This window comes from Oncorhynchus masou, chromosome 10, assembly GCF_036934945.1.
Source record: "Oncorhynchus masou masou isolate Uvic2021 chromosome 10, UVic_Omas_1.1, whole genome shotgun sequence".
NCBI lineage: Eukaryota > Metazoa > Chordata > Actinopteri > Salmoniformes > Salmonidae > Oncorhynchus > Oncorhynchus masou.
This window is the reverse complement of record NC_088221.1, coordinates 46439581-46454738: the sequence shown is the minus strand read 5'-3', so window position 1 is coordinate 46454738 and position 15158 is coordinate 46439581. Positions and strand designations below refer to the sequence as shown.

Sequence of the window (15158 nt, the reverse complement as noted above, 5' to 3'; positions counted from 1 at the left end):
TCTGACTAACACTGTGTCCTCCCCACGGCCCAGTCTTCTGCTAACGACAGCCACATGTTCGTATGTCACAAGGTGCTACTGAAATACCCCCTCCCAAAACACGAGCTTGGTTGTTATTACCTTTCTCGTTGATAGATATTGTGGTCACCGTAGCATCAGGCTTTTTCTCACAGTCATTATAAAAGGCTGCATACTGGCCTTTTTTGGAGGTTCTAGAACGAAGATGTTTTTGATGTAATTAATTTGGTGAATGCAGTTTTAGAGAACATCCTTGGATATGCTGTCAACACTACTACTCCAATCATTAAAATTCTCTCCCTCTAACCTGTATGGGATGTATCCGACACAGCATGCTTTTCATCAGGGCTAAACTTAAGGCATTGTGTTTGTCCTAGTGGTCTAAACCAGGGATGATCAACGAGATTCAGCCGCGGGATCGGGGAGCCAGAACATAATTACAAATCATTTGTAGACCGCAGATTGACTGCAAGAAGCCCAAACCGATATATTTGACTAAAACATAATAATTTAAAGCCTTGCTTACATTTGTATATGATCACCTGTCTTTCTATTCTGCGTAGAATACTTGGGAACAGATTTATCAAATTTAAATCACTTGGAGCTGATCTCCAGGTGTTTTTTTTTTTTTTTATAGTATTTTATGTCCGACAATAGAAAACTCCATAAAACCACCTGTGGGCCACCAGTTGGGGAACTTGGTCTAAATGATGTAAGCAGTGAAATGTTTTGAGCTCATTAGTTTTGTCTTTATCTGCAGAACCGCATATTGTGGCTCGACGAGAAGAATTTAGTCGCCCACGTTGAAGCTGGCATCATCGGTCAGGACCTGGAGAGATTAGTAAGTGCCTTGCCCTCATACATACTAAGCCATTTCATGCTGAATGATCTCCCATGCAAGGGCTCATTGTTGCAAGGATGGGTAAGTATTTTTTATTTGACCTTTTATTTAACTAGGCAAGTCAGTTAAGAACAAATTCTTATTTTCAATGACTGTTTAACTGCCTTGTTCAGGGGCAGAACGACAGATTTGTTCCTTGTCAGCTCAGGGATTTGAATTTGTCCAACGCTCTAACCACTAGGCTACCCTGCCGCCCCAAGTATAAGCTGTCTTCTACAGGATCTTTCACCTGTAGCCTGCCATGCCTCTCTCCACCCTGGGTTAATGGTTTCCAGGGAGTGCAGAGATCCTATGCTAGGCAGGTCTGAATAGGAGAAGAGGTAACTACGTTTAGAGCTTGAGGCTCGGGCGATGAGCAGATGGCACCATCAAGCTAATTTCGAAAAATTGAGAAGGAGGCTGTGTTTGACGTGAAGGAATGCGTGCTCTGTGTCTCAAACTGGCTCCACCTTTGCATATAGAGGGGCCATTTTGACGGAGCAGATGGCTCTGCATTAAAAGCTGCCTGTCGGGGAGAGCAGTGCCATGAACGCACGGCCTGACTCCTCACGTCACCTGGTAGACGGGAGCCATTAGAGTAGGCCATGCCTGCATGCTGCTGGGGCCCGGCACCGAGACCAGGGGCCCGGAACCGAGACCAGGGGCCCGGAACCGAGACCAGGGGCCCCGGAACCGAGACCAGGGGCCCCGGCACCGAGACCAGGGGCCCCGGCACCGAGACCAGGGGCCCCGGCACCGAGACCAGGGGCCCCGGCACCGAGACCAGGGGCCCCGGCACCGAGACCAGGGGCCCCGGCACCGAGACCACATCTGAAGCTACATCTTTTTACTCCCCCCTTTCAGTTTTTCTTCTCCTCCACTTATATTTTGTGGTTCATTTTAGGCTGTTGTAAAAAAAAAAAAAAAAATATGGTGTCATAAAGCCCATCATTTGAACATAAAAGCCCCTTAACAAGCCCATCATTTGAACATGAAAGCCCATCATTTGAACATGAAAGCCCCTTAACAAGCCCATCATTTGAACATGAAAGCCCCTTAACAAGCCCATCATTTGAACATGAAAGCCCCTTAACAAGCCCATCATTTGAACATGAAAGCCCCGTAACAAGCCCATCATTTGAACATGAAAGCCCCTTAACAAGCCCATCATTTGAACACAAAAGCCCCTTACAAGCCCATCATTGAATCCAGTGGTGGAAGAGGAATTTGATTGTGATTTGGTTTCATATTTAAAATTGTTGTGGTTTTAGTGGTTTACACCAGGAGTTGGGTGCATGTTTTGTTTTTTTGCCTTAGCACAACATGGCTTACTCAAATAATCACAGCTTGCTGAGGATGAGTTGGTTATTTGAATCAGCTGTGTAGTGCTAGGGCAGAAACCCAAAACGTGCACCCGTGGGGTTGCCAGGACTGAGTTTGGTCTAACCTCTGCTCCTATGAATACTGATGAGTGGTTCTTTGTCACTCTCCCTCTTCCCCAGCTCAACGAGAGTGGTTACTGTATGGGGCATGAGCCAGACTCCATGGAGTTCAGTTCGCTGGGCGGCTGGGTGGCTACTAGAGCATCAGGCATGAAGAAGAACGTATATGGTAACATTGAGGACCTGGTACGTTCCCTCTCTGTGACTAACTCTGATCTTACTGGGCGATTTGTAAATGGACAAAAGGTTGTAACGGGAAGTTGCAGGTGAGCCAATCAAAACAGACTTGCGTCATGCTAATGTATGGGAACCATTCTATTTGGATTTCCTGTGACGAAGGAGCCTGCTTGTTTTGTTTAAGCTCTGCCAATGATTGACCAAATTTAGCCTTGAATAGGAACTCGGCAACCGAAATGGCGCTTGTTTTAACCTGGCTATTTCATCACTCTTCTCTGCTGTGATTTTAAAGTCAAGCTAAGTGACTTGAGCTGCCATCTTGTTTGTCGTATGTCCAGGTGATCCACATAAAGGCGGTGACCCCTCGAGGGGTGATAGAGAAGAGCTGCCAGGGGCCACGCACGTCCACTGGGCCAGACATCCACCACTTCATCCTGGGCTCAGAAGGTAAGACTCACCTCAACACTCCTCCCAGGGATCATGACTTCAACAAGATTGTAAGTCGACCCTGTCTGTGCAGTGTGTGTGTGTATAATGTAATAACCTGACTGGCTAACTTCATCCAGGGTGGGAGAAGAGATGCAGTTATGGGGGGGGGTGGGGGGTATTGGTTTTGGGCCTCTGTGTGTCATGTCCTTGTCCCCCACCCCTTCTGTCCCACCCTGTCCTAGTGAGAGCCCAGTGACAATACTGCCATATGCCAGGTTGAGGAAGTGCAGGGACTCCTGGGCACTGCAGTGCTCAACAGCTGTGGATACATGCGCCTAACAAAGCACTGCAAGCTGTTTACTGACTATACACTGGGAGCCGGGCAGAGCTCTCCATCTGGACTCATTACAATGTTTACTTAAAGCACATCTGCTAATGAAAGCCTAACTAATAATGTATTTAATTTAGACCATCTTTTTTTTTTTTTTTTAAATGACCTTCAAATCAGTGACAAAAATAGTTTGAAGTAAATATGTCTGTCTGTCTGTCTGTCTCTGTCTCTCTCAGTTCTACCTCCACCACAGTGTGGGTGTGACAGGCCCCCTGAGAGGAGGCCCAGGGTATGTGATCATGATTGAGTCACATCATTACTGTGTGAATTCAGAGCAAAAATAGTCCAAGACAGCGTATGGCTCCACTTGACCTGACGATATGTAATTATTGTGGATATTTTCTCAGTCTCAACGTTCATAAACAGTCATTTAAGTCTTTAGGAAAACATCTGTTTTTTTTTTAATGGAAATAATTTTGCTAAGTATTGCACTACATAGTAGGGAATAGGGTGCCATTTTGGACATGGAGAGCTTCCTCTTGGTAGGGAGGATTCCACCTGTCACTAAACCAAGGTGGAACATAACCCATAAAGCGGCAGAAACAGTGGATACTCTGTGGGGTCAGGGGTCATGCTGGGTGGCGTAATGAGGACTTGGTGTCCCGGGACTTCCCTTGATATGCACCTGTTTTTTTATTTCCTCGAACCCCCCAGTCGATGGATCTCACTGGACTCCTGTGAGCAGCATGACACCAGATAACGGGAGAGAATTAACATATACGGTGGTTAAAAACGACGGGGCGCCCACTGCCGGTGAGGTAGTGGTTTAAAAACGACAGGGCGCCCACTGCCAGTGAGGTAGTGGTTTAAAAACGACAGGGCGCCCACTGCCAGTGAGGTAGTGGTTTAAAAACGACAGGGCGCCCACTGCCAGTGAGGTAGTGGTTTAAAAACGACGGGGCGCCCACTGCCAGTGAGGTAGTGGTTTAAAAACGACGGGGCGCCCACTGCCAGTGAGGTAGTGGTTAAAAACGACGGGGCGCCCACTGCCAGTGAGGTAGTGGTTAAAAACGACGGGGCGCCCACTGCCAGTGAGGTAGTGGTTTAAAAACGACGGGGCGCCCACTGCCAGTGAGGTAGTGGTTTAAAACGACGGGGCGCCCACTGCCAGTGAGGTAGTGGTTAAAAACGACGGGCGCCCACTGCCAGTGAGGTAGTGGTTTAAAAACGACGGGCGCCCACTGCCAGTGAGGTAGTGGTTTAAAAACGACGGGGCGCCCACTGCCAGTGAGGTAGTGGTTAAAAACGACGGGCGCCCACTGCCAGTGAGGTAGTGGTTAAAAAACGAGGGGCGCCCACTGCCAGTGAGGTAGTGGTTTAAAAACGACGGGCGCCCACTGCCAGTGAGGCAGTGGTTTAAAAACGACGGGCGCCCACTGCCAGTGAGGCAGTGGTTTAAAAACGACGGGGCCCCACTGCCAGTGAGGTAGTGGTTTAAAAACGACGGGGCGCCACTGCCAGTGAGGTAGTGGTTTAAAAACGACGGGGCGCCCACTGCCAGTGAGGTAGTGGTTAAAAACGACGGGGCGCCCACTGCCGGTGAGGTAGTGGTTAAAAACGACGGGGCGCCCACTGCCGGTGAGGTAGTGGTTAAAAACGACGGGTGGGTAAGCGCTGATCGCCTTTCTCAGTGAGCTAAGTAATGCTCTCTATACTTTCAATGCATTTTTCTGCAAAATGTGTGTAAATGTCACTTTTAAAAAAACTGCGGTTTAGATGCTCTTCTCTACACCACTGGTCATCACCCGCCCAAAGGCTGCTAGGAATGTTATAGCATCATTTTAAGTAACTCAATAAAACACAACCAGGCTATCATTTTAAAACCATTATTCTATGAGACCCTTTGTTTCTGTGACATGTGCGCCCCTGCGTTTTCCCCCTAGGAACCCTTGGTGTGGTTACCGAGGTAACGATGAAGATCCGACCAATCCCAGAGTACCAGAAGTATGGCTCGGTGGTCTTCCCTAACTTTGAGGCAGGCGTGGCCTGCTTACGAGAGGTTGCCAAGCAGGTCAATTACATTTCCATCTTGTGTTTGTACGGTATGGTCTTTCCTATTGAAGACCTCCTGTATACTGACAACATTTTAGTTCACATCTATCCAATCACATGAAAAAGTGACTTGTAGTTGTGATCTTTAATCTTTTGGTTATATGACAGTATGTACAGTAGCTAAACTATGCAGATCAATGATATATTGTTGTGATTGGCAGACCCCTAATTCTGGGAAGGGATGATAATGAAGCGTGTCCCGCTCTGATTGGGTAGTGCTGATGCAGCCATTATCGATGACTGCATGCGTATGGTTTATGCAGCTCCAATCCTTGGTTAATCCTGTGGTTTAGTTTAACACACAATGAAGGAATCCACCATTTTGAGCACTGGCTTGTCATGGACGTATCCACACACTACCAGGAATATCTACTTGTGCCTCGAGGTTGTGTAGCAACTGTTATTTCAAAGGTTTTTTTTTCTCTCAATTTCGAAAGGTAATGCAGATCAAAACTTCACGACAACAGTGTATGGGATGGGGAAATGTTTACCATGTTTAACACATGCTCCTGAATGAGTTTGTTGTTGTTGTTGTTGTTGTTTTTCTCTCCCAGAGGTGTGCACCGGCTTCCATCCGGCTCATGGATAACAAACAGTTTCATTTCGGTAAGTCAACATCGTTCTGAACCATTTGATCCCTGTAAAGAAACCGTTTTGATACAGAGCCTTCAGAGCGTATTCACACCCCTTGACTTATTCCACATTTAGTTGTTGTTACAGCCTGAATTCAAAAGTGATTAAATTGTTTCGTTTTTTTTCTCACCCATCTACACACTATACCCCGTAATGACAAAGTTTAAACATGTTTTAAAAATGTTTGCAAATGAAATGCAGAAATATCTCATTTACATATGTATTCACACCCCTGAGTCAATACATGTAGAATCACCTTTGGCAGTGATTACATCTGTGAGTCTTTCTGGGTAAGTCTCTAAGAGCTTTGCACACATTGATTGGACAATATTTGTACATTATATGTTTTTTTTAATTGTTCCACCTCTTGTAAATTTGGTTGTTGGTTATTGCTAGACAGCCATTTTCCAGTCTTGCCATAGATATTCAAGTGGATTTAAGTCAACTGTAACTAGGCCACCCACATTCAATGTCCTCTTGTTAAGCAACTCCAGTGTATATTTGGCCTTGTGTTTTAGGTTATTGTCCTGCTGAAAGGTGAATGTCTCCCAGTGTCTGTCAGAAAGCAGACTGAACCAGGTCTTCCTCTAGGATTTTGCGTGTGCTTCGCTCTATTCCATTTTATTTTTATCCTGGAAAAACTCCCTAGTCCTTGCCGATGACAAGCATACCCATAAACTGCAGCCAACACCATTCTTGGAAATATTAAGTTATACTCAGTGACGTGTTGGATTTGCCCCAAACATAACGCTTTGTATTCAGGACAAAGTTGATTTCTTTGCCACATATATTTTGAAGTTTTACTTTTGTGCCTTATTGCAAATAGGATGCATGTACATGCTAACGTCTTTCACTCTGTCAATTAGGTTAGCATTGTACACGAACTACAATATTGTTGTCCTTAGATTTTAATGACTGTGATAGGAGAAAACTAACTGTTTAAGTCACCAATGGCCTCATGGTGAAATCGCTGAGTGGTTTCCTTCTTCTCCGGCAACTTAATTAGGAAGGACAACTGTATCTTTGTAGTGACTGGGTGTATTGATACCAGTCAAAGTGTAATTAATAATTTCACTATGCTCAAAGGGAAATTCAATGTTTACTTACAAAAAAATGTTAACCATCTACTAATAGTAGATAATAGGTGCCCTTCTTTTGCAAGGCCTTGTACATCCTTCCTGGTCTTTGTGGTTGAATCTGTGTTAGAAAGTCACTGTTCGACTGAGGGACCTTTCAGATAGTTGTATGTGTGAGGTACAGAGATGAGAGTTATTCAAAAATCACTTATTGCACGCAGTGAGTTTAAGCAACTTAAGTGACTTGTTAAGCACATTGTTACTCCCGAATTTATTTAGACTTGAGAGGCTCCCGAGTGGCACTGTGGTTTTAAGGCACTGTATCGCAGTGCTGAAGGCGTCACTACATACCCTGGTTCGATCCCGGGTATCGCAACCGGCCGTGAGTCCCTTTGGCCCAGCATCGTCCGGGTTAGGGGAGGGTTTGACCGTGGTATGCCGTCGTTGTAAATAAGAATTTGTTCTTAACTGACTTGCCTCTTTTTTTTAAATAAATAAAAAATATATAAAAATACTTCCCATAACCAAGGTGTTGAATACTTATTGACTTATTAAGATATTTCAGCTTTTAATTTGTTGTTAATTTGTAAACCTTTTGGGAAAACTTAATTCCACTTTGACATTATGGGGTATTGTGTGTAGGCCAGTGATGACAAATGTCCATGTTAAATTCAGGCTGTAACACAACAAAATGTGGGAAAAGTCCAGCGGTGTGAAACAGGGCCTTCAGAAAGTATCTTTGTATCACATGGGAGCTCAGAAGTGAAGCCGTACTCTGACTGCTCTCTGGCTCTCCCCACTAACCTGTGCTTGGGACTGACCTTATTTTCATTTCTGATTCCTTCACTCTGCTGTTCTATTTTTTTTATTTTTTTTATTGGCCTGCTTTTGTGTGCGTCTCTTTACCCAACTGGAATCCATTTGAGAAAAGACCACTGCATTGGCAGCGTTTCTTCACAATGCTTTTTTCTTTCGCCCTCTGCTGCGTTACTCCGCCCTCTGCTGCGTTACTCCGCCCTCTGCTGCGTTACTCCGCCCTCTGCTGCATTACTCCGCCCTCTGCTGCGTTACTCCGCCCTCTGCTGCATTGCATTGAGTTCAATTGATTGTTATTTCACCAGTGGAGTAGCTAGCTGCACGCACGACTTGTGGATTGAAGCCCGATAGAAAAATGACTGGGGGAACAATTTTAAGCAGTTGTTATATTGAAATTTTACAAAATTGTTTCTTGAGGTCTGGTGGAAGGAATCAGGCGTTGGTGCCAGACATCTTTTTAAAGTTCTTCAGTCCCCTGGGATCTCATTACGCTCCCTATATTCCCACTTCTTAGCTTTAAGCAGGCAAGAGGAAGCTATTCAGGTTTCTCACTAATATCTTAACCTCAGTCAGGGCTCTATGATAGGACACCTTCTTGGGCTTAATAGTGCCTTGTCCTCCCTTTTTTTGAATCACCCTGTCTGCTGAGTGAAGGGGTCTGCTGTATTTCAGAATGGGACAAGTAGTATAAAATACAGGGCCACGTATCTCAATATGCTAGTCAGATGAGAATGGCAATTAAATGTGCATTAAAGAGAGAAATTGACCCCCTATATGTATAATCACCCTCTCTTTCTGGTCACTGAGTATTTCATTAAAGGGTGATGGCTGCAGGACACCTAAAGATCCACAATCAGATTTAGAATGGAAACAATGAGGAAACGAAGTGATGAAGAGACCGAAACAGAGGGGAAGGAATGAAGTGTTGAGACTCAGGACTCTACCCTGCTGTGAAGTGTTGAGGCTCAGGACTCTACCCTGCTGTGAAGTGTAGAGACTCAGGACTCTACCCTGCTAAGTGTAGAGACTCCTCTACCCTGCTGTGAGGTGTAGAGACTCAGGACTCTACCCTGCTGTGAAGTGTAGAGACTCAGGACTCTACCCTGCTGTGAAGTGTAGAGACTCAAGGACTCTACCCTGGACTGTAGAGACTCAGGACTCTACTGCTGTGAAGTGTAGAGACTCAGGACTCTACCCTGCTGTGAAGTGTAGAGACTCAGGACTCTACCCTGCTGTGAAGTGTAGAGACTCAGGACTCTACCCTGCTGTGAAGTGTAGAGACTCAGGACTCTACCCTGCTGTGAAGTGTAGAGACTCAGGACTCTACCCTGCTGTGATTGATAACCATCCCATCAGCTCCAGACCCTCATTTGTGCTTGTCCATGTCCGTTTTCTTGTGTCCGATCAGAAACAAACCAAGACGTGCGGTGGCTGGTGAAGACTGATGTAGCCATGTCAAGCCCCCCCCATTGGAAAGCTGCTGATTTATTGTCCCTGTTGCAGCCAGCCTACTGGTTACTTGTCAAGTTGCTCACGTTACCATTCATTTGCCTCAGTTTAAAAAAAAAATCCCAAACCCAAATAAATGTGACTGCTGCCCTGTTGGGAGTCCGGGAGGAAACGGGGAGGAGATGGGTGGGCTAAGATGAGACCAAATGTGTGAATAACTGACAGTGGTTTCTTTCAACTGTTTTGTCCAAAAGACAGAGGTCCACTTGGCTTTGAGTTGAGTGACTTGACCCTCTCTCTCTCTTTTTCTGTTTCCACAGGTCATGCCCTGAAACCTCAAGTGTCGTCCATTTTCACACATTTTGTTGAAGGGTTAAAGAAGTTCTACATCACCAAGGTAACGCGTTCTTAATGCTTTGGCATGAATCCCAACTCCTCCTCTTTATGTAATTTCTATTTTTTTGGGAAAGTGTTAAAGAAATGGTTATTTCCCTGTTTACCCCAGTTGAAAGGTTTCGACCCCCACCAGTTGGTGGTTGCCACTCTTCTGTTTGAAGGGGACCGCGAGAGGGTCCTGCAGCATGAAAAACGTGTTTATGACATCGCAAAAACATTTGGGTAAGTTGGTGGAGATAGGTGATCTGTCAGCTGGAGAGGGATTCTCCATTCAATATGTCTTCTACTTAAGCTACAACAGCAACAAAACTCTTTGACTTTCCCGACATGTTCAATGCTCTTGCACACGTGGAATTTCAGAAAACTCTTTGCCCTTCGTAACAACCCTGTAGACAACAAAGGCAAAACTAATCAATATACACGTGTGTGTGTGTGTGTGCTGTCCCAAAGGAGTCCGTGAGTAGGGACTTGGTAGTAAAACTGTGCTGCGAAGCCCCTGTGAGGTGCCTGAGGGCTGCTGGGCCCCAACCCGCCTGGAGCCACACAGTTCCACACCATTACAGAAGAATCAGCTCATACTGTAGCAACTCACTCCCTCCTTCCCTGGACACACCATCCTAGTTTCAAGTTGTATTAGTTGTATGTACAGGACGCGCGTGTGGGGCGCACCGTCCAACGGGACGCGCACCATCCAACGAAATACTTCCTTCAGGTTCCTCCTCGACAATGCAACAACAACAATAATCAAATATCAGAACATAAAGTACATGTCTCAGTAGAATAAACGTTATTAACATCACTATAATACAGGAAGGCACAATTTACTGTCCAATATTTCCACGTATCAGGGAAGGGGGGAATGTGCAGTGGTAGTATTTGGAGGGGACCTAGTCATCATAAACAAACCTTTCATTAAAACACCACCTAATGACAAATTCCATTCTATTGTTGGTGAGCCTATGGATTTTGTAAGTTCCTGGCCCAGTGCACAGCTTCCAGTTCGTTCCTCAGGTCACAGGCTTCGTGCCCTTCAGGCAATATCCCTAAACAATTCATGAGTTTAATCATTGATAAGGCCTCAACTACCAGGCGGTGGATTTAATTTATTTTCTCCATTTATTTCAAGTCAACCATCGCCTGTCGAGCGCCTGTGATAGATGGGCTGGGTCTTGACAGGGATATTTCTGTTTTTAAGAAACAAGGGGGAAAAGAACAGCTAAATCAATACAGTGATTTCCTAATGAGCACTTCCTGATTTTAGTATTGGATTAACATTTGATTACCCGTGGCGGGTGATGGATGGATGTGTGGGTGACTTGTAGGCATGTACGGAGATCCAATCATTGACCTGTGCATTGGGGAAGTGACGGGCACCACCGGCATCTGTGGTCTGAGGGAGTTGACCGGGCCAGAGAGGAATCTGTTTTTTAAATATGAACCCTGTTATCTATTTCCAGGGGCCTGGCAGCTGGAGAGGACAATGGGCAGAGAGGCTACATACTGACCTTTGTCATCGCTTACCTCCGGGTGGGTCATATCTCCCCCTCTGTTCTTTCCCTCCTCTCAAATCAAATTGTATTGGACACATACACATGGTTAGCAGATGTTATTGCGAGTGTAGTGACATGCTTATGTAAATCAATCTTCCCTCTCCTCCTCCTCCTCTGTTCCCACGTGTTCTCCCCTCTTCTCCCAGTGTCCAGAGATAGAAGGAACACATACACTGTATCACATCCGGCCGTGATTGGGAGTCCCATAGGGCGACGCACAATTGGCCCAGCGTCATCCGGGTTAGGGTTTAGCCGGGTTAGGCCATCATTGTAAATAAGAATTTATTCTTAATTGACTTGCCCAGTTAAAATAAAAGGTTTTATAAACAACGGCTGCAGAATGTGACCTGAGATATCTGACCTCTCCGTTTTAGTCAGGGATGTCATGTTGTCATCCTCGCTATCATGGCACGAGTAATTGCCTCAGTGAAAATCGCAGTTTAAAAAATAAAAAATAAATTGTGAATCACTATTTAGTTACTTTTATTTTTTTCACATATTGTCCCCTTTAAAAAAAAAAAAAATAATAATAATAATAATCCAAATAGTACAGAAATACGTGTTTATTTGTTGTTGTCTTTTATCAACAGGACTTGGGGATGGACTACTGTGTAGTTGCAGAATCTTTTGAGACATCGGTGCCTTGGGACAGGTAAAGTTGAACCTTTTTTTGTAAATGAACAAGTATCTCTGATGGTGTGACACTTCTACATCACTCTCTTCTCACAGTCATTTTGAAGAGCTCACTCACTCACTCACACACACTCACTCTCCACTCAGACTGCCTGACACTGCTGGAGGAGAGAGGGATGGAGTGACACAGCCAGTAGGAACAGGAATCTCCAACATTATTGGGTCAGACTGTTAATTTGATGTAAAACCCTTTCTGTTAGTAAACCACAGCTCTTCCCACACATGAGGATGCCCCCACCCCCCCTCTCTTCCACACTCAGACACCAACACAGGCATGCTCAGTGTTCCACTGTGTAGACTGCCTGAGGGGGGAGCCAGGGATCAGGCATGCAGACCAGCATTACCCCTCCTCCTCAATCTCTCCACACTCTGCTGCACATGCCTAGAGGAGCCAGTCTCTCACAGCTACCTAGCACTGCTGCAGTCTCCATAATGCAGTCTACCAAGCACTGCTGCAGTCTCCATAATGCAGTCTACCAAGCACTGCTGCAGTCTCCATAATGCACTCTACCTAGCACTGCTGCAGTCTCCATAATGCACTCTACCAAGCACTGCTGCAGTCTCCATAATGCACTCTACCAGCACTGCTGCAGTCTCCATAATGCAGTCTACCTAGCACTGCTGCAGTCTCCATAATGCAGTCTACCTAGCACTGCTGCAGTCTCCATAATGCACTCTACCAAGCACTGCTGCAGTCTCCATAATGCACTCTACCTGCTGCAGTCTCCATAATGCACTGCTGCAGTCTCCATAATGCACTCTACCAAGCACTGCTGCAGTCTCCATAATGCACTCTACCAAGCACTGCACTCTACCAAGCACTGCTGCAGTCTCCATAATGCACTCTACCAAGCACTGCTGCAGTCTCTATAATGCACTCTACCAAGCACTGCTGCAGTCTCCACTTGTCTGTCTGTCAATGTACTCCACTGTTCATGGCCAGAGGTCACCTTTTCTCAAACTCAAGACAGCTCAGCGTCTCCTGTTATACTGTGTTAAATCATGGTGTTGCGCAGCCTATTCCCTATTTAGTGCCCTACTTTTGACTAGGGCCTATAGGACTGTAGGGAATAGGGTGTCATATGTGAAGCAGACATGGCTTTCATCACGTCTTCATGATATGTTTCCTGTGTTGTCTTGTCTTCAGGGTATTGGACCTTTGCCGGAATGTCAAGGAGAGAATTATCAGAGAGTGTAAAGAAAGAGGAGTCCAGTTTCAACCGTTGACCTCATGCAGGTACGTTTAGCAACTGTCTCTGTTCCTTGCTAAAACACACTTGCTGGCATTGTGGAGGTCATCTTAAACAACCTCTGCGTAACCTCTACGTAATGTCTGTCTCCAGCTAGATGATTCAACGACTAGGTCGTGCGGGGGACTGTAGGTCGGTCGTGCGTGCGGGGGACTGTAGGTCGTGCGGGGGACTGTAGGTCGTGCGGGGGACTGTAGGTCGGTCGTGCGTGCGGGGGACTGTAGGTCGTGCGGGGGACTGTAGGTCGGTCGTGCGTGCGGGGGACTGTAGGTCGTGCGGGGGACTGTAGGTCGGTCGTGCGTGCATGCGTGCGGGGGACTGTAGGTCGTGCGGGGGACTGTAGGTCGGTCGTGCGTGCATGCGTGCGGGGACTGTAGGTCGTGCGGGGGACTGTAGGTCGTGCGGGGGACTGTAGGTCGTGCGGGGGACTGTAGGTCGTGCGGGGGACTGTAGGTCGGTCGTGCGTGCATGCGTGCGGGGGACTGTAGGTCGTGCGGGGGACTGTAGGTCGTGCGGGGGACTGTAGGTCGTACGGGGGACTGTAGGTCGTGCGGGGGACTGTAGGTCGTGCGTGCGTGCGGGGGACTGTAGGTCGTGCGGGGGACTGTAGGTCGTGCGTGCGGGGGACTGTAGGTAGTTTGAAAAAAAATCTGCATTGGACCATTGTGGTTGATCCCATGACTCTCATCTAAGATGTGTTCTCTGCTATCAGTGGGCCTGTAGTGTGTGACCAGACAGGAGAGGAATCCTGTGACCTTCCTGTGTGACCTGGCAACACACAACATTTCTTGCTTCTTGCTCACTGGGGACAAATTAGGGACCAACCTGATTATGCTTCAGCCATTCATTTCCCGTCTGCAGTCTTGTCAACAAGATAGATTTGTCCGTTTAACCTCTAGAAGCCCGCGCACCCGCTGAGTGGTAGGCCAGGTCACTGGAACAACGGCTCTCCCCACAACAGAAGGGGCTTAGAACAAAAAAGAACACGGAAAAGAAACAGGGAAATCACTTGTACACTGTTTCCATCCCTGAGGCACAGTGTTGCATTATAAGGGTCTAGTTTCATGTTCAACGCAGACATGTTGACCCTGGTTCGAGAGAGCTGGAGTCAATAATACACATTACTACTAAGAGGGATGATGTCCATCGATTTGTTCATGAAAAGGAAATCAAACATTTAATTTTGTCACATTAGTCCTGCACTTCTTGGAAAAAGAAAGAAATAGCCCCTTAATTGTTTTCATCTTTTGAACTGTGCAAAAACATTGTCACAGTAATTTATTATAGCTTCTTGGTTCCTTTCACATGAATATGCAACATCTTCAAGTCAATCATGGACAGCCAGTGTTGAAGCATGTTGTGTTCTGAACCATTGTAAATGTAGCTCAGAGGATCCAATCGGAGTGTACTGATGGCCGTTTCAATGTGCTGATAATGGGGCGTTATTCAAGTTGGCAGATCCAATGCACCTCTCCTCCGCTTCTCAGACACCATGAGGGAGAATTGGGTTCAGAGGGAAAGCCCCGCCTCTCAGCTCAGTCTGCCTGCCCTCTGATTCAAATTATTTACAAAAAAAAATAGCATTAATTGTTACAAAATAAATTTTGGTTCAACAATTTTCGACATTTCCCTATTTTTAAACTCGTGGAGATAAATTGCAGAGGGACGAGTGATGGAAAAGCGTTTAAAAACAAAGCACAAGGTGAACAAGCCTATATTTTCTGTTGCGTATATCATGACGTTAAAACCCATTTCTCCTGTCTTGCAGAGTGACTCAGACCTATGACTCTGGTGCATGTATATACTTCTACTTTGCCTTCAACTACAGAGGACTGGCGGATCCAGTATATACATACGAACAAGTGGAGGTAAATCTACGGATCACAGTCTGTACTGCCTAACCGCT

The 15158-nt window shown here is 46.0% G+C and overlaps 1 protein-coding gene across 5 annotated transcripts in view; it reads left to right on the top strand.

The window, feature by feature from the left end:
• Positions 1–15158, top strand: part of LOC135547690 (alkyldihydroxyacetonephosphate synthase, peroxisomal-like) — a 32383-nt gene that overhangs the window by 10005 nt on the left and 7220 nt on the right. For 2 of the 5 annotated variants that reach the window (XM_064976922.1, XM_064976920.1), the window contains exons 8-19: positions 779–859; positions 2401–2526; positions 2856–2964; positions 5221–5348; positions 5944–5995; positions 9684–9760; positions 9869–9981; positions 11217–11286; positions 11900–11961; positions 12090–12164; positions 13150–13239; positions 15021–15120. In XM_064976922.1, coding sequence (XP_064832994.1) covers positions 779–859; positions 2401–2526; positions 2856–2964; positions 5221–5348; positions 5944–5995; positions 9684–9760; positions 9869–9981; positions 11217–11286; positions 11900–11961; positions 12090–12164; positions 13150–13239; positions 15021–15120 — 1083 coding nt within the window. Of the gene's footprint in view, positions 1–778; positions 860–2400; positions 2527–2855; positions 2965–5220; positions 5349–5943; positions 5996–9683; positions 9761–9868; positions 9982–11216; positions 11287–11899; positions 11962–12089; positions 12165–12202; positions 12328–13149; positions 13240–15020; positions 15121–15158 lie in introns of those variants that run through there. The other 3 variants (XM_064976925.1, XM_064976923.1, XM_064976924.1) reach the window with 2 other exon arrangements.